The sequence below is a fragment of the Bactrocera tryoni genome, chromosome 3 (assembly GCF_016617805.1).
Source record: "Bactrocera tryoni isolate S06 chromosome 3, CSIRO_BtryS06_freeze2, whole genome shotgun sequence".
Lineage (NCBI taxonomy): Eukaryota > Metazoa > Arthropoda > Insecta > Diptera > Tephritidae > Bactrocera > Bactrocera tryoni.
Window position 1 is genome coordinate 33,780,203 of NC_052501.1, and position 25,455 is coordinate 33,805,657.

The 25,455-nt window shown below is 34.4% G+C and overlaps 1 protein-coding gene across 1 annotated transcript; it reads left to right on the top strand.

Moving 5' to 3' along the window:
* Nucleotides 1–25,133, top strand: LOC120770863 (probable basic-leucine zipper transcription factor S). The gene is made up of 7 exons (XM_040098479.1): nt 1–353; nt 7,053–7,099; nt 7,615–7,872; nt 9,081–9,184; nt 12,432–13,008; nt 22,367–22,716; nt 22,787–25,133. Exons 3-7 carry the CDS (start codon nt 7,641–7,643, stop codon nt 22,877–22,879), a joined length of 1,356 nt encoding a protein of 451 aa, XP_039954413.1. The 5' UTR covers nt 1–353; nt 7,053–7,099; nt 7,615–7,640; the 3' UTR covers nt 22,880–25,133.
* Nucleotides 25,134–25,455: the final 322 nt, after the last annotated feature.

The following is a 25,455-nucleotide window of genomic DNA, read 5'->3' on the forward strand; positions in this document are numbered from 1 at the left end:
AGTCCTTAGCAACGCATTCAAGAGAGTAAACCATCTGAGAAGAAAACTAAGCGACGCGCAATAACTTTGCTTTAAAGTGGTAATGGAATGGAATGAAATGTGCGAAGATTATTAAAATGAAATAAAATTGCCAAATGTGCTCAACTGAAATACTTTTGAAACCCCGGTGAAATTTAGGTTCCTAAATTTGAAAGACAGTCTTTGGTAATTTTAGACGCATATCCTTGCGCTAAGTCAATTTTGTCAAGCTCACAACTACTCGCATATGTATACTGATGTATACATATACATACTTATGTATGTATGCTCTGCAGCATAAATGTGAAAATTGGTAAAACGCAAATGGATTTATGGTGAGTAGATACCAATGGAAACCAATTACCAGTTTGTTTCTCGGTGATGTTAAATTAATGATACATCGGTGGGAAAAGGCAATCTTCCAATCTCCCAAGCAATTTATATCACTCCGATGAATGTAGAAAATATATGTATACATCATTAGATATATTCATATAAAAAGCTGTGTAAGAAACTTCATGTACGTATGTATGTGTTAAGAGACATTTGTTTTTATACATTTTGTTTTTGTTATGCATAGAAACTTTCCTTGCTAACTTTGTGTTGAATTGCCACCCCGTACACACTCGGTGCTCAGTGCGATGAATATTTTTGCTCCCACAAAGCAACTGGGAGCACCAACATACAGGATAAAAGTGGTACACTTTAGAAAAGGATTTCCAGTTTTGTCAGCTTTTGAGTTATCCGAATGAAATTTAATACGAGTGTACGTTTTGTTATACTATTAATTACCTGTCGGACTATGTGACATGTCACATACTAAATAAATGAGCTTTGGTCTTCACATACCATCACCAATCTCTATGGACTAAAGTCAGCTGGATGTTCGAAAATTAAGATATTAGTTATATAGGGGATACAATAACAGAATAGCATATAATAAAAACCTTTTCCCCGAATTTCAATTATATATATATGTACTTGTATATATCCAAATGTTTAAAAGTTACCATATACATTACTTCCATCATAGGTGACACTCCGCGAAAAAAGGGTCCTTGTGTTGCAAGTACACAAAAAAGTACCCCCCAAAAAAAATCGACTCTGTTTCCGTCCCTGTATATCTCACAAACTTACTTGGCCGATATTTTCTTCAAAAAGTCAGCAAAAGTACGCTATGAGGTCCACTCCCATTATACGTTTTGGTTTAATTGTCCTTTGTGAGCATGGTAGTGGTCGTATAGTGCCCATCTAGGAACTTGTCGATTTATTGCCAGGGAATACGTGCACAAAGTTTCATTACGATATCTATATTTTTACAGCTTGCACGGACAGGTAGACGGACGGACGTACAGACAGACGTCCAGACTTCAACTCGTCTCATCACCCTTATCATTTATGGTATACGTACTATATATTTGTATAACCCTATATCTAACTCGATTCTGTTTAGTTGTTGCAAACAACAGATAGGTAACAAAACTATTATACTCTGAAGCTTGCAACATGTTGGGTATAAAAATGACATATGTACCTAATGTTAAATTTATGAATTTTAAGTGCAACTATCTTAAAAACCATTAATGAGCAGCAGCTATGTACATATACAAGTATATTCTTAATCTTGCCCATACCCGTTTCAATCCCGAATTCTAAATGCCAGTTGATAAAAAATATTTAATACATGTACTATATTCACAAAATAAATATTTATGTAGAAACGCTTACTTACATTGAATTTTCTCAAGCGGTCTTCGCTTCCATTCAGAGCCTCTTCAAATGCAGTGGTTATTTAACTCATAGCTTAAATGAATTTCAGCAGTTACATAAATGTGCTCAAATGCAATAAAAATTTAATTTTTTCTCATTTTGTGTATTAAAGCCTTAGTACCAAGTGCACACTCATACAAATACGTAGTACATACATACGTATAGTATGTCGAATGTGGCTAACTTTTTTCATCGGGTACTGCTTCCAGCAGGCTGTTAGCAAAAGTTTGATTGACTCGCTGGTTCGGCGCCATTGTTGACGTAAATTGCTTGTATGCGCCTGTGTGTACAGTGTACACCGCAATAAAGATAGCAATTAGACGCTATTTTGTGGCCCACTTCACATTTGTAAGCTATTGTATTACTGTTTTGTCAAAGTTTACGGTTAGACAGAAAGCTAAATGTGAAAAGTGACATAATGCAAAACAAACACAACAGGATAACGCTCATATCTGCTGGGTATACACACATACATATATTCACATATGTTCGTATATATTCACATGTATGCATGTATTTAGTAAGTCCGATCGCCTTTTTTAACTGTTTATATGAATTGATATTAAATTTCGTCTCAACTCAACAACAAGTGCAACAACTCAAACACTTTTTGTGTACCACATAGACGCATACATAGATATTTTATAAATATATCTTACAGTCAGAGAAATTTTACAATTTCTATTTACACATGTATAGCATTGACATTTAGAAAGAAAAAATATAAATAAATTGAGAATTGCACCCCGAACTAAGGTGCCCTTTCCTCTGTCACAACGCACCACATAGTCCCAGCACAATGAGAAATTCCAAAATCTTGCTGGGTGCTTTTGAGGCGATGTGATCCTTATTGGGATACATACTATAGATCCAGGAAACTTTATCCTTCATCTACACACTGCTGTGCAGACTGGCATCCTGTGCTCGGGCGTTTTCGGCTCCATGGGACTAAGACTTCTGCTTGGAAAATGCTTGGAGCGTCCCACAGGTATGCCTTCCGGCGTTAAAGAGACGTTATCCATTAGCGGGAGGTGAAGCGTGGAGTTAATCCAATCAGCCTTACTGCGAACGGTAACTTTGAACTGCTTTGCGAAGTTTAGTCTAAAGCTGTCGCTCAGGAGTAGCGCCAGTGAGAGATTACCTTCCATCTGCTAAACTCTTTTGCTGTAATTTAAAGCATTAGGGGTATTCAGACCAGCCTTGTTAATTCGTTAGTCGTTATTCGGTAGTTTTTTACATGTATTTTGTTTTTTGTAAAATTAACAGACTATTGTTCTACCGAGTAACGAACTATCCATCTGGCAAGCTTGATAATTGTTTCGTTACTCGGTAATATCACATCAGCTGTTCTCCTGCTCCTCTGTACATCAATGTAAAGTACTTACCAGTAATAAATTTGATCTGCTCCACATAATTTTCAATTAAATGACTGACAATTTTTGATTATGCACTTTGTTGAGGCATTTTTACTCTTTAATAAAATTGAATCAGCTGTTTCGGAATAAAATGTATCATACTACAGAGGTAGAACAAAAAGTATGTTCACAGTTAAGCCTTTTAACGAAGTATCAACTAACGAATTACCAAATTAACAGGCTTCGGTCTGAATACCCCTATTGTATGTTTAGCTATTTGATTGATTACTATGTGGAGCGGTGTGAGTTGCGGCAAGACGTACCTAAAGCTAAAGGGTGAGCCAGTTAATACGCTAAACCTTCGCATCCAATAAGTATGCAACCACTTAAGGGGGTACTCTCATGTGAACGCATACATTTGACCACTTTTTAGGAAGATTTTTTTTATGCGACAACAAAATTCAATCATTTTAATTTTTTAATTTTTCTTCTTGTATTCTATTTGTATTTTGAAATGCACGAAAAAATATTTTTTTTCGTTTTTTACATTTTTAATACATGTATATTTTTTTTTAAAAAGTAGTTCACTGGCCATGGTGATAGCGGCTGTTCATGTTGTCTGAAATAAAAAAATCGAATGGATTATTATTCAGTAGTTCTGCGGCTATCGTCCCTACCAAATATAATCAATTTCATTAAAAACAAAAAAATGTCGATTTTCAAAAAAAGTCACGAAAATCTTGTTTTTTTCGTTAAAAATCGTTAAGAAAAATATGAAAATATTTTCGAAAATAAACAATTCTGGTAGCGACGATAACTATAAATGAGTAGAAGAACACATGTAAATTTTAAAGCAATCGGTTGAATACTTTTTTTTAGGACCATGACAGTTTCAGAAAATGATGATTCGAGAAAAATGCGTTTAAAGTTTCAAGAGAGGTAGACAGTCCCTTACGACACGTCGGCGACTATGAGCTGTAACTTATCAAATACTATGAATTTCGGTCTGAATTTTTCACAGCATGTTTTCAATAGATTTTACTGTCAAAATATAAAAAAAAATCGATTTTTCGAAGTGATTACATGAGAATATCTCCTCAACAACACAACTTAGCCTAGTTGCTGCTTTTTAAAATAATTTGGCTCCCATCTTTTCGGTTTCCCTTCATACTTCGTGGTTATTTCTTTCTTATTTTCTAGATTTATGGCATCAAAAACTCACATATACTCAAAAAAAATACATACATATAATTAACATAAGAACACATGGAGGCTTATTATTTCAAAGATGTGAACGTTTTTTAAGAGCAAAACAATTATATTTCTTCCAACTAATTAAATATTTAAATAAGAAATTCATATTTTGTAATAAAAGTTTTTTCATTTGATCATTTTTAAAAAGACTTGTTTCTTCTATTTTTTAATTACACTGATTCAGATAAAATACTGCATGTACATATCGTCACCTGAAATGCAAAATAACGTAACAACATTTTCGGAAATTTACAGTGGCATGAATGAAACATGAAATACAATGGAACACGAGTGAAACAAAATTTTAATATTGGTTAAAACTGGTTTAAATCTGACAGCAGAACCTGAAAATGTTGAACTTATGTAATATTACGTATGTAATTTGAAGTAGTGAAGCGTAATTAATAAGACACTCAATTTCGAATTTTTTGACGATACGTTATTTTGCATTTCAGGTGACGATATATACCTTGTATGCGGGAAAGTTCCTACCGTTTCCACGACAGGGCGCTACTTGAATTTAGTCATAGTATGTTTTGTAGTTAGAACTAATCTTCGAAAGATACGTGTTTAAAATCAGTTGTCGTACAATTAGTTCGAAAGTTTCGGTAGTTTGAAATAAAACATGGGCAAACCTAATTTGCTGCGTTAGAGAAAGATTCTTTGATAAAAAAAGTTCTGTCAAAGAGTATTATTCGCGCTCTACGCTAAGCAAAGTAAATTCGTACGTTACAAAATGATTTTAAATGACCGTAACATAAAATTATTCGAGATAGCTAATTCTCTAAAGATATCAAAGGCAAAAATATGTACTTATTATACTTATTATCAACGATTCTAGGGACTGGTGCTGTGTAGTCGAAATAAATCAGAATTTTTGCCTCGATAAGTGTTAATGGAGGATTATATTCATCCAAAATGACTGCACCATATGAACCGAATCCAAATCGTGGAAAGCGCAACAGTCTGCTGTACATTTAATTTTGTGATGAGCAAATAATGGGTTGTCAAAAAAGTCTTGCGGTATTTTTATTGAATTTTTTTTTTATTGAAATTGAAATGAATTTTTGATGACTCATGCCCAGCTCTTGACCGATGCTGCGGCTGCTATTATGCCGGTCTCTTTCGACCAATTCAGCGATTTTATCGCAATTTACGACGACAGGCCGTCCGGAGCGAGGCGCATCTTCGACCACCTCTACACCAGAACGAAAACGTTGAAACCATCGTTGTGCGGTGGAAATGGAAACTGCATCGGGTCCATAAACTGCACAAATTTTATTGGCGGCTTGAGATGCATTTTTGCCTTTATCGTAGTAGTACTGTAAAATATGCGGTATTTTCTCCTTATTTTGCTCCATGTTTGCGACGTTATAACTCACGAACGACTTAAAAGAAACGAAAATCAATCAAACACGTGTTAGCGCTTGAAATGAGCTTTCCAAAAAGGTATAGCATGACCCGATGCGACGAAAAACTATGCGCGAAAACTAGAACTACGCGCTTTCAGCGCCAACTAGCGAAAATACCGCAAGACTTTTTTGATATAATATTCAAAGCTTCTTTCAGAAAATTATTGGAACTTTAGCAAAATGAAATCGCGGAAACCCCCAAGAGATTTAGCAATAACGCTCAGGGACTATTTTGAAGCAATATACAAACTTATATCATAAAGTTGCAAAACGGCAATTTATTTAAATAATAGCATCGAATTTTTAATATAAAACAATGTTCTTCTTTTTAAATGATATGATAAATGATAACACCTACCCGCCCCCAGCCCACCTGTTAAATAGTTATGGCATATACATATATGTTTTTTTTTTAAGTCGGGGGACGCATCAAAAGCCGGAGTGCGGAAAACTGCCAAACCTAACCTACTTCCAACTCTAGACTCTCCCACGGAACCACCTGATTAAGTAGTACTTCGTGGAAGTGATAAGACATTTAAGTCTTCTCTATGGCACGGACTGCCGTACGCCTACTCTGCTGTGTATGTCTCAGATGTGTGTATGGATGTAATGACATGCAGATTCCATATTATCTAAGGGTCCAAGAGACAAATTGAAATTAATAGTAGTAGCAAGTAAAAAAAGAACAAAGTCCGATTGTAAACGAAAATTTTATGCTCTCGGAATTTGTAAAGATCTAAGCCAGGGAAATACTTTCAAGACTCACGAACGTCATGTTGAATAAGTAGCGCTAAGCCACGTAAGTTTTAAGAAAGCTTATCCACTTAATTTCACTAAAATACCGCACATTTAGTCCAATCTTAACGGACTATTAGGGGTAGAAAAGGTCTGGATTGATTGCGCCAACTTTTGACATTACTCAAGTATGCTCGAGAATATAATTTCAAGCAATTTTATAAATATATATACATATGACCCATACACTGACCGATATATTTGGCATAAGTAGTTCTGGTCTGATTTTGACAATTTTTGATCATAAGGCGGCCCGCTTTAATCGCACTGTTCGTGCGAAGTTAAAATCGAGTAGGCCAGGAGATATGGATATGCACCTAAATGTGAAATGACGAGAATTCCCTGTCAAGCATTCCTATGTTTTAACTTTTCTCTTTGCTTATATCAATACAAAAATAATGCTCAAAACAGCTTTTGACCCAAAATAACATTGCCTCTTCTCTTCCAGGTAATGCAACTGGCAAGCCAAAGGGTAATTGGCACTCCGAAAAACAGGTAAACCATGTGGTGTTTAGAGAAGAAACAGACAGAAGACACATATATGTAAATCAAAAGAAGAAACTAACTCTGCATGCTCGTAGTCCAATCACAAATGAGTTAAATGCAAGATTACTAAAGATTATATTCTATTCTTTTAATTCTTCGTACTCATGTCAATGTGTTGCAAACTAAATTTTTGTAAATTCTTCAAACTTTCTAAAAAGTTACATTTTTCGTTTCACTATATATTCGGTTGAGTACTTGGTGCACAAATGCAACCACTAAAATACATACTTGCATATGAACTTCTATAGTATGTGCGTTACTTTTTTTAACTTTGTGAAGTTTTCCTTTATTTTTGAAAATGGAAATAGAAAAATGACGCATTTTTTAAAGTATCTAACATCTCTCTACCAAAATTTGTTCTGACTGGGAAGTGTGTATGCATGAATATATGGGTAAAAGACGAGAGTTGTGCGGTGATCTTAATTTATCAGATACTTAGGGCAATATTTTTTGTATTTTGTTAGTGCGTTATCAGAACGAACTTTGTAGAATGGCACCTTTTAAGCTGAAATTCCGAATGGGCAGCTCGCGCAGCACGTCTCAAGAGCACGATTCAGATCCACAGGTAAACGAAGCGCTACTCAACCATCATCAGCATCATTCTGCAGCCATAGGTGCCAGTAGCTCCACTATCGATTCAACCGACTGTACCAGTCTTGGTTCTATGGGAACCAACGAGCGTAAATCTTTACTGCCCAACAAAACCAACAATATGCGACTAGGTAAGGATTCCAAAATTTTCAACACTACAATTTTAATGAATTCAGCTTCTTACCCTTTTTGATGTAGACAAATTACTTGCGTAATTGAGAGTTCATTAGTTTAATACTGCTTTTATGATTATTATTTTTTTTGCGTAGAATTTTCGTTCAGTACATGTATAGTTAAGTTGTATGCAAAGATCGTTGTGTGCTTTGGGCCAATTAATTAAAATTGGACTTCCAGACGACCAACCATTTTCAACTATGAGACCATGAGTACTTTACTTTTGCTTTAAGCAAAAATATGTCGTTTTTGCCTTCTGTGCAGAAGTAGAACCTTGTCGGAAGATCCAAAGCTTTCTTCACAAAAGTGAAGTAGTGTAAGGCGTTTATAGAAGACTGCCCACCAAACCATTACAGCAGCTGGAGAGTGACTACGTTGAACCCTTGGAAATTTTTATGTAGATTTTTTCGCTGTACTTATTAAAAACTTCTTCATTCGCAAAAAAATACCTTCATGGCCATTAACCGCGTTTTTTAAACCACGCAAGGAGAACCACTTCTCCTTCTGTCATCAACTGTAGACGTTAGGAGAAAAATTTTGCAATAGTACGCCAAACAAATATTCTCGAAATATTAAGATTTTGGAGAAGATCATATGTATATGTGTTTCATTTGCGCCTTTTCACATTTAAAAACATCACCGAAATACGATTTCCTTTAGCTCTTATCTTCATTGTTAATAAGCGAAAGCAATACTAAAAACCTATTTCTTTATATTATATATGAGCAGACACTGCATACAAATTATCATAAAAAACGGCAGCTTTATCTGCGAATGGTCCTAGCTATTTGCATTGTAAACTTTAAAACAGAATATATGGCGAGACTAAGTACATATTAATATATGTCTGATAAAACAAAACTCAATTTCTATCATAAATGTATCATTTGGTTTCTCTTTCACTTCTACCACCCAGAGAAGTGTCTTTAAATTGCTTAGATCAGTTCAGTTGACGATTGATTGCCTCCTTTATCGGATCATTTTACGAGTAGTAAATATATTATATAGAATAATTAACGTGAGCATGGTAAATAAGTTCTGTATATACAAGTATTGTTATGAATGCGATGCATGCATCTTCTTTATTGTCGGCTGCACACCAAAGAACACTTGTGCTAGAAATTTTGCTATAATTTATGAATATATGTTTACATTATTGTTCTAGGATATATCGACCACAAGTTCACAACAAGTATTGACGAACCGACAACGGAATCAAGCGCTGTTCCTACAACACCTCTATCAACCTATGATTATATGCTAGAAGAGGTAGATAAACCTAAATCACTTGTTTTTCTATAATCAATAATAATTTGAAAAGAAAAGTTTTATTTTTGATATCATTTCATTGAAGTTCAAATATTTCGAATTATTTTTTAAGTCCCTTCTACAGTTTTCAACTGAACTGCATTTTGGTTGGAGTTTTTAAATTCTGAATTATCGCTGTCAACTTAGTCCGTCCGGTTTTGGTTGAAGTATTGTCTAACTTTAACATTTTTGTAGTAGTGCAGATTTCAATTCTGCGTCAGTGGATCAAGTGGAGCCTTTTCTTACTCGCAGCACACTAGTTTCGGTCCCAACATCGTCATCGTAATAACAATTAAAACTAACGTCCATTTTATTAAACACTTTTTCGTGATAAGAACTTAATCGAATTGTTTTGATGAGATGAAATCAAATCTGGCTGATTGTCTGTCCGTCCGTCTATGCAAACAGCAACTTGAGCAAATGTTGAGATAACTTAATGAAACTTGCTGCAGATGCTTCTCGGCATCGTAAAACGGTTGGTAATGCAGTTGGCGTAATCGGACCACTGCCACGTCCACAAAATGACATTAAACAAAAACCTATTAACCATAACGATAACTGACGGGGTATTCTGGTCTAGAAGCATGAATTTCAGGTACTTTTTAAAGTGTCGTAAAAAAGGCAATTCATATTTTTACCATCCATTTTTTATTAGTTATTTGATAGTTTTAGAAAAGTACAGAAAAAAATTAAAAACTAAAAAAAGTAAAAAAATTCAAAAATTATGAGCTGACGAAGTTGGGGGGTCTCTAAAAATTTCCACGTGACCATACCAATGATTTCAACCCTCCTGGTTATCTGAAACCCAAAAAAAAAAGATTAATTATCTAGAATAATGTCGCAATGACCGGAACTACTGAAAAGTGGGAAAAAAAATTGTTCACAAAATGGCGACTGCCTGAAAAAAAAGTTTTTTTGGATCACTTTTTCTGACTATTTCGAATTTTTTAAAAATAATAAAAATAAAAATTTGGGGATGGGGCTAGTTCCAACCATAGACAAGCCTATAAAGAAGACTCTATTAAAATTTCATGTAAATCGGTCCAGTAGAACCTGAGAAATCGTGGGTATCGTTCCGAAACAGTCAGTTTTGAGAAAAACGCGTTTAAAGTTTCGCGTAATGTCTTTTGTTCGATTAGTTCCGGCCGAACCAGTTTGGATGCCGGGTCAGAAAAATGCCTATATCTCCGAAAATAATTTGAATTTTGAAAAATCCTCTTGTACACATATTCTTGAATAGTTAAACTTTGAAAATATAAAAAAAAATTTCGATTTCTTTAAATTTCTAGACCAGAATACCCCCTTAGAACAAAATTAAGATACAGAACTGTATTTTGACGCAGGATTTCGCAGTAGCTGGGTGTATTAAACAGGGCATTCACGACAAACTTGTTTGAGAAATCTGTTTGAGTTTGAGGCGGTTTTTGTCGTGAGTGCTTATGTTGGTAAAGGGATGATAGTTTTGCGACAAATTTCAAAACTCAACAACCGTTTGGTAAATGCATTTGTGGTGAGTGGCGTCGTTTGCAAACATTTGCTCAGTTGGTAGAATTTTTTTTAGCTGAAACATCAGCGTGTGCAAACAAAAACTGTAAAAGTGGCGCTTATAAAAATTAATGCGAAAAAATAAGTCGCGGCACAATCTACTTTCGAAATATAAGAAAATTTATTAGGATGCGACACTTGCCTTACTTTTTTATTACTGGTAGTTTTATTTTATCCTCAGGAAGTTTTTAAAATCTTCATATAGCCACTTTTTCATCCATTCTTTTTTAACATTTTTTTTTGCATTGCTTTTTTTCGCTTTTTCACTGGTGGATTTCTAGTAGCGCATTTACATTACCGACATTATAATTAGACATCTTTACTTCACGAAACACACAATGACACAATTTGTCGTGAGTGCTCAACCTGCTGGCTTTAAACCATATATATCAGTCAATTTGTAAAATATCTTAAAAAAATTAACAGAACGACTAATATTGCATATACTGTACTTTAATGACAAAAACATGTGAACCCCCATATACTACATATACTGACTTTCGTTTTTATACCCTGAACATCGTACATTAAGTTTGTCACGATGTTTGTAACACCCAGAAAGAATCGTCGGAGACCCTATAAAGTATATATATAAATGATCAGTATGTTGAGCTGAGTCGATTTAACCATGTCCGTCTGTCTGTCTGTCCGTCCGTCCATCCGTCTGTCTGTATATATACGAACTAGTCCCTCAGTTTTTAAGATATCCTTTTGAAATTTTGCAAACGTCATTTTCTCTTCAAGAAGCTGCTCATTTGTCGGAACGGCCGATATCGGACCACTATAACATATAGCTGCCATATAAACTGAACGATCGGAATCAAGTTCTTGAATGGAAAACTTTCACATTTGACAATGTATCTTCACCAAATTTGGCATAGATTATTTTCTATGGCAACAATGTAATCTCCGAAAAAATTGTTCAGATCGGATTACTATAGCATATAGCTTCCATACAAACTGAACACATAGTTACTTAAAGAAATGCACCTGTGAAGGGTACATTAGCTTAGGTGCAGCCGAAGTTAACGATTTTTTTTGTTCTAACAAGTTTTATGCCGAATAAAGTGGCTCAAACGCAAAAACGAACACCGCGCCAACTCAATATATTAAATTTTGCCTCTTCGGTTGAGTTTATATTCCATAGTTATCATTTAGAGGTGATTTTAATATGATTTTCGTTAACGCGATTAAAATAAATAAAACTAAGTAAGTACAACACCTACAGTATAAATAACATACCTAATTTGCTTGTTATCCATTCACGATTTCGTTGCACAATGAATGTTGAATTCTTTCGCAGTGTTTTTTAATAAAAGTTTTGCCAAAATCTGAAATTGGCTTTGATCCTTCCCACACACGAACTTAGCCCTTCCTTACTTTTTTCATTTGAAAATGTTTATCTGTCAAATCTTAATTTTTTAGGTTGGCAACGAGAATACAACTTTGAAAAATAGTTGCAGTTCGTTATTTCAAAAAAGGGATGGGTTGATCTAGAGTTGAATTGCTTCAACTTCACTTCGACGTAGAGGAGTTGAAAACTTTAAAAGGCGCATTAACTTTCATTAAAATTTTTTAGAAAACATGAATATCTACGATACATATTATCTGTTATATCATTCTAGAAAATTCATTTAACAATACCGACATTTTCATTCTACAGCTGAAAGTTATCTCCCATGATGAAAACGCAATCAACGATCGCCGTGATTCCTTGAATAATCCAAGAAACAACATTATTTTGTCGTCATTAGAACACCTCGCACTAAATGAGGAAGTCACCATTGAATGTACTGACCCCAATTGTCAGGATAATTATTTGTGCAACGAGCAACTTTTGCAACAACGAGAACAGAATGCATCCTTAAACGAGTTCAACAATTTTCATGAGTTCATTGAGCAATCCCGAATCATAAACCAAAATATTCGTAACAACGAGGTGAACAACTCTGAAGGTGAAGACGAGTGCGAGGAAGATAATCGTAAAGAGTCGATAGATTCTACGGAACTTTTGATATCTGCGAAAATGACAACTTCAACGACATCGACATCAACCGCTCATGAAACCACTAATCTAGTGGATAGCTGTAGAGGTGACTGTGAGCAATGCGAAGCGGATCACTATAATGAGGAATGCAACGAAGAATGCAACACTAGTGGCAATGGCAAAACCAATCGCGGCGGCAATAGCAATGACTTCTTCGATCCACTAATCAATCATGGTGGATACTGTAGTGAAGGTAAGTTCTAATTATATTCTTATGCTAGACACTACAGCTGAGATGTCTTCCAATTTACAATGGTAGTTTCGACATTTACTTGAAACATTAAGATTATTATATTAAATACTAGCTGACCCCGAAACCGTTGTTCTGCGTGAAATTATGTGTTTTGAAATGAAAAGAAAGTTGAATTTATATTGTGTTAAAAATCATTTATTTGTGATTTTTCTACATTTTTTTAATGTAGCGCAGCTTGATAAACAAAATTTTTGGTTTCTTTTCTGGTGCGTAAATGTATAGAGAAGATGAGTTTCCAACTCGTGAACACGCCACGTATATCTGGCCGTGTGAAAAATATAGCATTTCCAGACTTATGCCACACTCTTCTAGCGACTATCTGTGACCTGTTGATTGTGATCGCAAATGCAATTTTCCCTGGAAACTGAAAACATTTGAACTGAAATGGCTGTTCCCTAGTATTTGATAACTGCGTCACAATCAGTCGCGTTCCATTACACAGTTTCGGCGCATGAAGATTGTGAAACATAATAATGACAGATCCAGATTTGAGATGCATATGATGCTGCGGCATACCGAGCCTCTCCAAAGAATTTTGAAATTCCACTGGATAATTCACGGCTTTGTCTTCATTGTCTAGACGATCGATCGATTTGTATTAGTGCAAACCTCCCGGAATTTGACTTTGAATCTTCCAGTTTAGTTGCACACACTGTACCATTCACAATACGCAATGATTTAAATGAAGTTGAACCGCGAGACGCACTACAGTCGGAAAACTTTCATGAATTGCAAAAGTAAATATCCTACAAAGCGCTTTATTGCAGTTTACGTATCAACCCATTTGATACTTGCTGATCTCATCTCGTTCAAGTCCAATAACCGCCATGTTGATTTCTTTGGTGATGTATTTCCAAACGTATTTGAACGATTTCACCAAACTGCAATATTCAACATTGACATGAGTCTTTAATGGGAATTAGACAACAGTGGCGAATATGGTACGATCCATGTGTTGTTGACTTTGATATTCACTCCTCTAAGTTGAATAATAAATATTCTGCCGATTTTTTTATAATTTTTTTTATTTATTTAAAAAAAAATTGTAAATTTTCAAAACTGTACAAAATAAAAAAAAATATAAAAAAAATCGGCCCAGTCCGGGATTAGCAGGGATAGTTGTCAAATTAATTGAAGTTTTTTTCGAAGAAAAAAAATAAAAAAATGGAGAACTTACAAAAAAAAATTGCGATTTTACTTAAAAAACCGATTATTTTATATAATTGATCGTGTTAAATTTTTTCGTGTATATTTTCGAAATGTTCATTCAAAAGCAAAAATTTCAAAAAAAGGTCCCCAAAATTCAATTTCTACAAAAGTTATGGCTATTTGAAAATAAAAAACTTTTTTTTTTGAAAAATTCATAACTTTTTTTGAAGTTGGACAAAAAATTTTGAAAAAATTCTCAAAAATGTTTTTCAAAGGGCAGAAAAGGATGAATAAGTTTTAGCAAAATCTAAAGGGGTCGGGTTCAAAGTGGTCGATTTGGTATGGAATACCCCAATACTGTAGTCAGTTCGTTTATTGAATAGAAAAATTACACAAAACAAATCGATGGGCGTTGATTTGAGAACTTCTTCTGCAGTGACTTCAATGTCATGATGCGTGTGCAGTAACACCAAGTCGATCAATCTATCTTGAAGCATGTTCATTATTAGGCACGTTTTCATGCGGCGAAGTGTCGAAAAAGAGTTTCAGAGCTCGCATTCGCCACAGAAAGTGTGCAGAAATTGCGAAGAAAACTATGAATTATGAGGTACAGGTCTACATCGCAGTTATTCAACGTTTCCTATGCCGTACTTGTTGTATTTTGAATTTGGTTTCTGCCCCCAATGGTACTGCCATTAAACAGGTTCACCTTTGAGCTTCAAACGTGGTACGACGTTGTCATTATCCAAAACGTCTTTGAAACTTTCTATCAAGCAGTCAAAACGATTTTCCACTTCTTTGGTTTTCAAATAACATACTTTTCCTGGAAGCAGCAAACTGAAATCCAACCCATACTTCTCTAGAAAAGCGCGTACTCAAATCTTCGCCGATTGTATCCAACAGGGGAATGTATACTGAAACCCTGTAGTATTCTTCGCAAGTTCTCACGCGAAAATGTTCGCAATTTATTGGTCGGCCGCAGTTTCTTGGTTTTTCTTCGTCAACTTTCAGTTCAGCCGCCATTTTTGAAATGTGACCCTTTTCCCTTTCTCAATCCGCCCTTGTCAAAAAATTATAAAAAAAAGTTATTTGCAATTAAATTTCGAACAAGATGGATTTAAAAGCTCATGTCTAATAGTGCTTTGCTTCAGAGATGTAAGCGATTTAATAAAAACAAACTGAAAATATAAAAGTTTTAAAAGAATTATGGTATTTAAAACTTGACTCAATAACTTTTCATACATTTTTATTTATTTTTAATTTTTTTAACTAAATACTAAAATTTTGAGAGAATTAATTTTTTTTTGAACGTAAAAACAAAATTTTCATGTGTCCAAAAAGAAATAAAAAAAATTGTACAGTGTCGGACAAAACGTATTGGAGTCACACCTACGAATTATATTACCATCTCCTATTCTCGCAATTATTAGGTTAAATATAAACAAATCACTCAGATCTGAAGAATAACTATTTACCATATTTCATGAAAACATACAACTTCTTAGAAATTATTAAACATATCAATCTATATATCAATATTCAGTGCGACAAACCTATTGGAATAACGACTCTTATTTAATATTTTATAGCATAATCATTATTTTCAATTTCCTCACTGCATCTAAGTATTTGGCATAGAAACTATAAGACTGTTAATAAGTTCTTGTGAAATGCTTAACCAGACTTGCTTTGCAGCTTCGAACAATTTGTTTTTATCTCCCAGAGCAGTCTCCGACTATCTCTCTCATTGAGCGGACGCGTTTTCTTGATTACGGTTATTTTTTTGTGCTTTACGCTTTATTTTCATAATTCTTCTTGAACACAAGCTTTCGTTTTGCTTTGATCGTACGGTTACTCGCGCTGCTAATGTAAAAAAATAGTGCATATTAGTGAATATTTAGTTTATTAAACGTTGCAACATCAACCCAGCCAATTGCAATTTCCCTTCTCATCTCCCCTTGCCATGCAACCGCATCTTTTGTGCAAATCGCTCAAGCGATCATCCTTCCTCTTCCCGCTCTTATCCTAAATACCTACAATCCAAAAACATTCTAAAAATAAAAACAGAAAAAGAATGTTTAATGCCAGAAGCACTAAGGCTATACAATGAACAATAACCCCCAACCTCTGCAAACACTTCCTTCGCTTTTATCACAAAGACACAAACAAGCAAATAACTAACGTGATTTCCCACAGCTCATCATCTCCTCCCTTTCCACTGTCCGTAGACATTGTATTAAAATCCCCAACAACTTACCCTTCTCCACAAGAAAATAAAGATTCAAAAACAAAAAAAAAAAACAAAACAACGTTGTAGTTAATACCCATCTAAACATATTAAATGAAAGAGAAGAACCAACCAAAAGAACCAACAAAAAACCTTCCTAACTTAACATTTCCCTAAAAAAGAACAAACGCAATCAAAATATGCGTACCACTCATTCCGAAAACATCGGATTCTTTAAGCAATCAAACGATTTCGATCTCTCTCCACCTACTTACATATACAGGCAATATCTCACCTCATGTAATTATCACCTCTGACAATGAAGATCAATAACTCTCATAATTAATCCCCACTTCTTTCTCAATACTCTCATTGCTAAGAAATGTTCAAATTTCTACAATGGAATATGAACGGATTAGACCTAGAATTACTTATAAGAAAACAGTCACCAAGTGTTATATCATTACAAGAAACCCACCTTTCATTTAACTCTGCAGCTGCTGTTCCCAAATAATACACCGCCTATTTCTCCAACCATGACCATTTTAAAAGACGGCTCCCCTACGCATTTTTCCACACATCATTCGTTCAAGAATGTAGACCTGGCCATTTGTTCTGCGGCTATCGCCACCAAACTTAACAGCCAAACACTAACTGATCTATGTATATAACAGTGATCACTTTCCCATTATAACCCACTTATCAACCCCTTTATCCAACAAAGGGTCTCCGAAGCCAAAATTTCTGTTGGATAAGGCGAACTGGTCCAAATTTCAACAACTCTGTGAAGGTTATTCTGCCGAAAATCTCCTTGTCGACAATATAAATAAAGAAACAGCTACAACTACCAAAATAATCAAAACCTCTGCTCACCTCCCAATCCCCCAAACGGGTAAAAAACGCTTCAAAAATCATGTGCCTCATTCGTTATCCAAACTAGGAGAAGAAAAACAATCACTATGGTTAATTTACAAAATAACTCGCTCTATCGATAATGTAGTATTTCGGAAAAATATTAAAGAAGCTAAGAGGGCTTGTTTACAAAAACTTACCGAAGCTATCACTCCTTATAAAAATGCTCTCAGGCTCGCAAGTGAATATTAAATTTATAAACACTCCAAATGGCACAATTTCCGATTCAAAAGACATAGCTGATCATTTCGCCTCTGTATGGTCCGATTATTCGAGCGATTCAAATTTTCACGCCTAGTTTATATCAAATAAAAACGAACTTCTTAGAAGAAGATACAACAAAGATCACTCACCCCCATGTATTACCGAACCAGACATTACCATCGCTGAATTCGATTTTACTTTATCTTCAATGTGAGGCAAAACTCCCGGTGCAGACAGAATTTAATATCCCATGCTAAAAGGCTGTTCTTCAAGTCTCAAAAATATAACTATTAAATTGTACAACAGTATTTTATGTCAAAGTGTCTACCCTCAAAGCTGGAAAAATGCGGTGATAGTAGCCATTCCTAAATCCAATAAAGTGTCTACACATGTTCTTTAATACAAAGCAATATCACTCCTCTGTTGCATGAGCAAACTATTAGAAAAAATATATCAAAACCTATCTCGTGGTTCTCATAAAAAAAAACTTCTCAGTCGAAACCAAGTGACATTTAAGGTAGAGCAAAGGACTATAGATGTTTTACTCTATTTTGAAGATTTCGCCAAATCTGCTTTATCAAAAAGAAATCACATTTCAAAAAATCAAATCAAAAAGCACTCCTAGCAAATCCAATAAAGTTCATATTAACGGAAGCCGCCGGTCTCCCATCTATCGAGGAAAGAATTATACATACTTTGCAAAGTCTTGTTCCAAAACTTCTATTATGCAATAACAAACTTTTATATGGTATAGTAAAAGCCGAATGGACCGACGAGACAAACTCCAATACTGCCTCCACTATTCTAAATGCATTAAATTATCTAAAGATCTAGGTATTACACAAACAAATACCGGAAGGAAAATATATATTATTTCATGGCTACTCAAAGAAACTTCGTTTGAGCTACAACTTCAAAAACATCAAAAATAATACTAATAATTCCAGAGGATATCAAAGTTTGTTCAAAGAACATAAAAACTATGTGGATCCCTGGATACACCGGTATTACCGGAAATAAATGGGTCGATTAAAACGCCATATTGGCGACAAAACAGCTATTGATTGTTTTCGACTACATCAAAAAAATTATATCGGGTGATTTTTTAAGAGCTTGATAACTTTTTTTTAAAAAAAAACGCATAAAATTTGCAAAATCTCATCGGTTCTTTATTTGAAACGTTAGATTGGTTCATGACATTTACTTTTTGAAGATAATTTCATTTAAATGTTGACCGATGCTGCGTCTTAGGTGGTCCATTCGGAAAGTCCAATTTTGGGCAACTTTTTCGAGCATTTCGGCCGGAATAGCCCGAATTTCTTCGGAAATGTTGTCTTCCAAAGCTGGAATAGTTGCTGGCTTATTTCTGTAGACTTTAGACTTGACGTAGCCCCACAAAAAATAGTCTAAAGGCGTTAAATCGCATGATCTTGGTGGCCAACTTACGGGTCCATTTCTTGAGATGAATTGTTCTCCGAAGTTTTCCCTCAAAATGGCCATAGAATCGCGAGCTGTGTGGCATGTAGCGCCATCTTGTTGAAACCACATGTCAACCAAGTTCAGTTCTTCCATTTTTGGCAACAAAAAGTTTGTTAGCATCGAACGATAGCGATCGCCATTCACCGTAACGTTGCGTCCAACAGCATCTTTGAAAAAATACGGTCCAATGATTCCACCAGCGTACAAACCACACCAAACAGTGCATTTTTCGGGATGCATGGGCAGTTGGCCACCAAGATCATGCGATTTAACGCCTTTAGACTATTTTGTGGGGCTACGTCAAGTCTAAAGTCTACAGAAATAAGCCAGCAACTATTCCAGCTTTGGAAGACAACATTTCCGAAGAAATTCCAGGGCTATTCCGGCCGAAATGTCGAAAAAGTTGCCCAAAATTGGACTTTCCGAATGGACCACCTAAGACGCAGCCGCGGTCAACATTTAAATGAAATTATCTTCAAAAAGTAAATGTCATGAACCAATCTAACGTTTCAAATAAAGAACCGATGAGATTTTGCAAATTTTATGCGTTTTTTTTTAAAAAAAAGTTATCAAGCTCTTAAAAAATCACCCGATATAATCCATTTAATCGCTTTACAACAAAACGCCAAAAAAGTTAATGCTTGGAATAATGTGCAACACCACTACGCCTCCTGAAAGAGGGGAAAGACTCCTGCTTATCCACCATCATGCTATTGAAAAGATATAAAGACCTTTGTTCGGCTTCGTCTTGATCATACGTCGTTAATTCATTCCCATTTATTAAACGGAAACATAATTTCACCCTGCCTACATGTTAACTCGTCGCCCTTAACCATAACACATCTACTAGAAGAATGCACCTTCTTCAACTCAGCAAGAACCAGTATTTTTCAAAATAATAAAGATCTTGATTTATTAAAAATAACATCTACCTTTATGATAAACATTACTAAAATATGCGAATTCCTCCCTCGTACAAAGTTAAAGAAATACGTTTAAATTATCCTTCCTTTCTAAATTTATTTATAACATATAATTTTTAGTCATTTTGCTTGTAAATAACTCTTACCTGGAAGATTCCATCTTTATTATTTACATAAGTCATTTATTATTAAGCCGTGAGCTGAAAGCCAACGTAGTTAGTGTTGCTTTTAATCTGTATAATATTAATCGTACTATTATTTTACATATAATAAATAAATAAATAAATATCTTCTAATGATTCTTAAGAGAATTGAAATCCGACGATTAAGCTGGCCACTTTAGGACATTAATATTTTGAGCTACGACCCAAATTGCCACAAGTTTCGACGTGTGCTTTGGATCGTTGTCGTGTTGAAACGACCGTGAAAATGGCATATTCCTTTCGACATAGAGAAGCATGACGTTTTCAAGGATATCCTTGCATATGAATCTATCCATAATGTCATTGATTCGATGAAGACGTACAACACCAAACCCGGAAAAACATACAGTTGCAAACTGTCGGTTGAAGTGTAGTCAAATTTCAACTTTTTTGTGGTATTACGTTTTTCAACTGTGTGTCAGTGCGGCTGACTAGAGTTTCAAAAAATTTCGACTATTACTAAGGACGTTACTGCGTTTGTTTAGAAAAAAATATTGATTGAGCAATTCACAACTTGTCGTAAAGCATCGTAAAATCGTAAAATTATAAAATTGTAAAAAATTTTTTTACCGATGCTTTACGACAGGTTGTGAATTGAACAGATAAAAAACGTAAAATGGGTAAAAAAATATATTTGGTCTAATCATTGAATCAATTCATTAAAACAAATTATGTTGAAATCACTGAATCGAAAACAAAATCTTCGATGAAGTTGAACTCACTTACCGACTCAAAAAAAAAAAAAAACATCCATGGCAAAATATATAGATGGCGCTAATTTCGAAAACATTGAAAACGCGAATTTTTGTCGAAATCTATTTGTTGATGAGCGAGTTACGGAAATTTAAAATAATGAGGTATTTGTAAGTATTTATATAAGTATTTCAGAAAATTAGAAAAAGCTACGAACAATTATAACGCGTTTATATTATCGACTCACTTATCGACTTGGACCGATTTTAAGTGCAAGTTGCAATTCAAATTCAATTTCAATATACATACATCTGTTGAAGGATTAAAAAGCATTCCAGTAATTACAGCAAATATTTTGGATGAGACCCCTACTAAAAATACCAGTAGTAAGAGACTAATTAAATAATGCAATTTATTCCCACCAACAAATATAATATTATTATAATTAACGCCTGACCAAGCAATAGCAACTAACACAGATACTGATGTATCCTGTAGGCACCTTGTTATTTCGATGTTGATAAAACTCCTTATAATAAGCAGATAAAGCAGATTGTCGACGGTATCAATGATCGCATACATTTCTTTGATCGCAAAATCTTTCCGTTTGGAATTTGATTTCGATTCGGATTCAACCAACTATTCTTGATAACTACCGACAACAATTTAATTAAGAATTAATGTATGAATCTGCAACAAACCTTACCTAAAAGCCATTTAATTGTCAGTGAACTTTGTCTTACTCGATGTTAGGGAGTTCAAATGGGTTTGACTGATCACAAAGGCTTTCTTATGCACAGCACATCAGTTTTAGTTTCACTACTTTTGTCATCGTGATATAAATCGCTTCAACTTCAACTGAATGGAGTTGAAGACCTTAATAATGGGTTAAACTTTGAAACTTCTATATGAGTGTTTTTTTTAATAAAACGATCTTAATAACTTTTAAAAGTTATAAATTTATGAACTTTGTAGTTAAGGCAAAATAGGCTTAGAAGGGATGCAGACAATTGCCTAGGGCAGTAAATTCCCACAGGCCGGCTATGAATTTTCCGTCACAAAGGAGAGTATTTGTATGCCATTTGTTCAGTAGCCCGTGGTTTAATCAACTGTTCTCAAGGTTTTGGACTCAAAGTAACCGGGAAAAGCACGCGAAAACAAATCAGCTGGTCTTTTTGGGAACACCTTATAACTATTATTTTCATCGTCTACCTCGAACATTGTGAGCAATATTACTCTGCGTTGTTGGATCGATTTAACATCGAGATCAAGATACGCCAGATATAATGAAACCGGGTCGGAAACACCCGGCTCCATTTTCAAATTATACAAAAAGTTTGAAAATAAATTCAGGTTCTTACTTTTTTTAAATTCTGTGTGAAAGCAAATGTAACTGAAGTTAAATTTATTTATTTTTTCTTGATTTGAATGATGATTATCTTAACAACTGATAGCAATATGATACATTAATATTTTGTTTTACTGAAATTTTGATCTTTCACTAACAGTATCGCATTGTAATCAGGAGAGTGGAGATAATCAGCTGCAGAATGAGTGCCAGGGTAGTCAGTGGGATACCGATGGCGATGGGGGTTGGAGCCAACATCAAGAAATGTCGAACAGCCATAGTCATGAGCATCAACTACAGCAACAACAGCAATCGCAAACATACGATTATGAGTATGGCAGCCAACAGCCGACACAGGAACGCTCCATCACACCGGAAATAATAAGCAACAAATCATCAAAGGAAATATACAAAGATTTAGCCAAACAATGGGGCATCACGTGTAAGATGTCAGACGCATGCCGTTGCATGGAGTGTCAAGGTCATTATTTTGATTGCGAATACGACGACGTAAGTGTACAGCGTATACTGTGTAGTTCTATTTTTATTCAACTTGTTTTATTTCCCGTTTCACACATAGAATGAGCACCAGAAAACGGATGGTGGACTGGGTGCCGGCACACCGATGTTCATCAGTGAAGTAATGCACGGTTCCGCTTGCAGCATTCTCTAAACTCGGGATATTCTAAGAGTAGATATATGAATGTGAAACGACTGAAAGGTCTAAACATACATACATACATACATATATATGTATTTGAACACACCTAGGCATAGTTGCAATAATTCATATGAAAGTGTTTATGGAGTCGGTGGAAGCCTATAGGGAGTGTTGACCTACATTTGCATACTCAAATTAATTAGTCAAATAATGAACAACGTGAATGCAAACCATTTTGCTCTAATGCTGTTACAACAGCCTAAGCACACACATGCATACACACAAGTAAATAGATACGAAACTGCATTGAATATTCAAAACTAAATGTTGTGGTTGAAACATTGGCGCACTTGAAACTACAGACAAATTGCACTGATAAAAATTTTTGTAAAAACACTATTTCCAGAAGTACTGTGACAGTGAAGGTATAGAAAAAATTTGTACATATGTATGTTTCGTGCATTTGATTTGAACCTCCTTGAGGAGGAATTCAAGATGAGGAATTTTTTTGAGACATTGCTATCTTTAATTCTCTTTATATAAAATCGAAGTGACTAAAAAATATATATATATGTGTTTATTTATATCTAGGCTTCCCGCACTCAAAATGGACCAGGTGTGTTATGTAGCAACTCAATGGTAATATGTCATGGCAGCTAACTTCACCCTGTGCTTTATATGCACCGGTTTCTACAAATTTCCCATCTCTAACCTGAAAACATACTGAATTTTTGGTATTTTCACAGGTTTTTGAAAAAAAAACTACAATGAAACTAATTTTTTTTAAATTTGGTTCAAATCTTGTTAGTGGCGAATCAGTTACCATTCTGTTGACACAAAAACTGCCACTCGGTTTTGAAGATATCGCGGAGAAATTTCGGGATTCAGACGCATTTTTGTTATGTAAACATCATTTGTAAAACTCTTCAAGGAAATTTGAAGCAGAACTAGATGTTCTTTGAACGAAATATTATAATTTAATTGTTGAGTAAAATCAATTATTTTTCACATTTCAATTTAAAATGTTAAGTTATTGGATGTATTAAACTTCTAGATTTAGTTGGTTATCTTCACACATATTAGTAAGTGGAAAGTGTCTACATATTTTGACTGGTGCAGAAGATACATATAAAAGATAGACTGTTATTCAAATTCAATTACAAATTCAAACACAAGAAATTTGTTCAGCAAAACCAAGAGCAAAAATTAATCGAGAGTTTAAAACTCAAAGTAATTCAGATAAATAAATTGTAATACATGATAAGTAACCATAAGCAAAAATTTAGAAGACGTTGCTATTAAAAAGAAGCCTTATTACTGTTTAGTCGGCGAAAAATAGTATACCGTAGTGAACCCTCTTCGTGTAGCATTGCAAAAATATACTATATAACGCGGTAGCGCCCACACTATACATAGACTTCATACATTTTTTCATCCACTCTTTGTTACTATACATAGACTACATGCATTTTTTTCATCCACTCTTTGTTAGTTTTCAGCATTTGTAGTATACTAAAGGGGTAAAGAAACTTCAAAAGTCTCGTATTTAACATTTCACTTGACTTGACTTGAACTGAGTGTCTTAAGCCAAACGCATCTAATGCTTGATTATTTTTTCCATGAGCACATCATCAGATTTAAGTAACAAATCCTTCTGTTGTAATAACGGTTTCTACCAAAAGATTATGGTTTCTCGAAACAATCAAAATAACGGTAACTCTTACACTGAAGTTTTTAACCAACCATAAAAATCAAAACAACCTATTTATTATAGCTGTCTTCGATAAGGCATTTCTCTGCTCTCTTGTCAAATTACAAGTGAAAGCAACAACAATGACGGATACCTTATTAAAGTGGTACAACTTCTATCTGTAATACTGCAAACTTTTGTTTTACATATTACAAATTTCTTTTTTTTATTATGATTTTAAAACACAAGACTTAAATTCAATTATAATAATTTATAAATCAGAATAAATGCTTACAGCAAAATTTTTGTAGCGAAATAAAGGATTTCTCTACTAAGAAAGATTGATGATACAATCATAACAAGACATGTTACCACAAGCGCTCCCGTTTGTTTGGCGAATCGAAGACAGCTTATTTTTCTTATGTTAAGCTCATACAGACATATATACATACTTACGTACAAACAAATTTCGTTTAATCATTGAAGTTGTTTATGAATCAAGCAATCAACGCTTTGTTGTATTTATGAATTATTACTGCAGTACATAAATGTATAAATAAATATGTTAACGAAAGACTTTGACTATTTTAAATCAGAAAATATTTGATGGATTGACTTTTGATCGCAAGGTTTACTTCGTTTATATTGTCGATATTTTTGGTATTAGATCCACTTGAAATTAATCATTTATCAGTCGGCCCTGATAACATAGTGACGGCGGCCTGAGAACGAAAGAGCCTGAGAATGATGTCAGATTCATAAGAAATAAAAAATTTTCTCAAAAATAATCAAACTTTAACCGTTAATATCTTTTAAACGTTTGGGTTTAGGAAAAAATCATAGTAGACCTTTTTTGTAGAGCATTCTATTTCCTACAAAATCTAAGGAAAAAGATATT

Bases quoted from the DNA above. Each gene is read 5' to 3' on its own strand.
- LOC120770863 (XM_040098479.1), top strand. From the start codon at position 7,641: ATGGCACCTTTTAAGCTGAAATTCCGAATGGGCAGCTCGCGCAGCACG. The intron at 9,185-12,431 runs GTAGATAAACCT...TTCATTCTACAG, and splicing joins ATGATTATATGCTAGAAGAG to CTGAAAGTTATCTCCCATGA. The intron at 22,717-22,786 runs GTAAGTGTACAG...TTTCACACATAG, and splicing joins TTGATTGCGAATACGACGAC to AATGAGCACCAGAAAACGGA.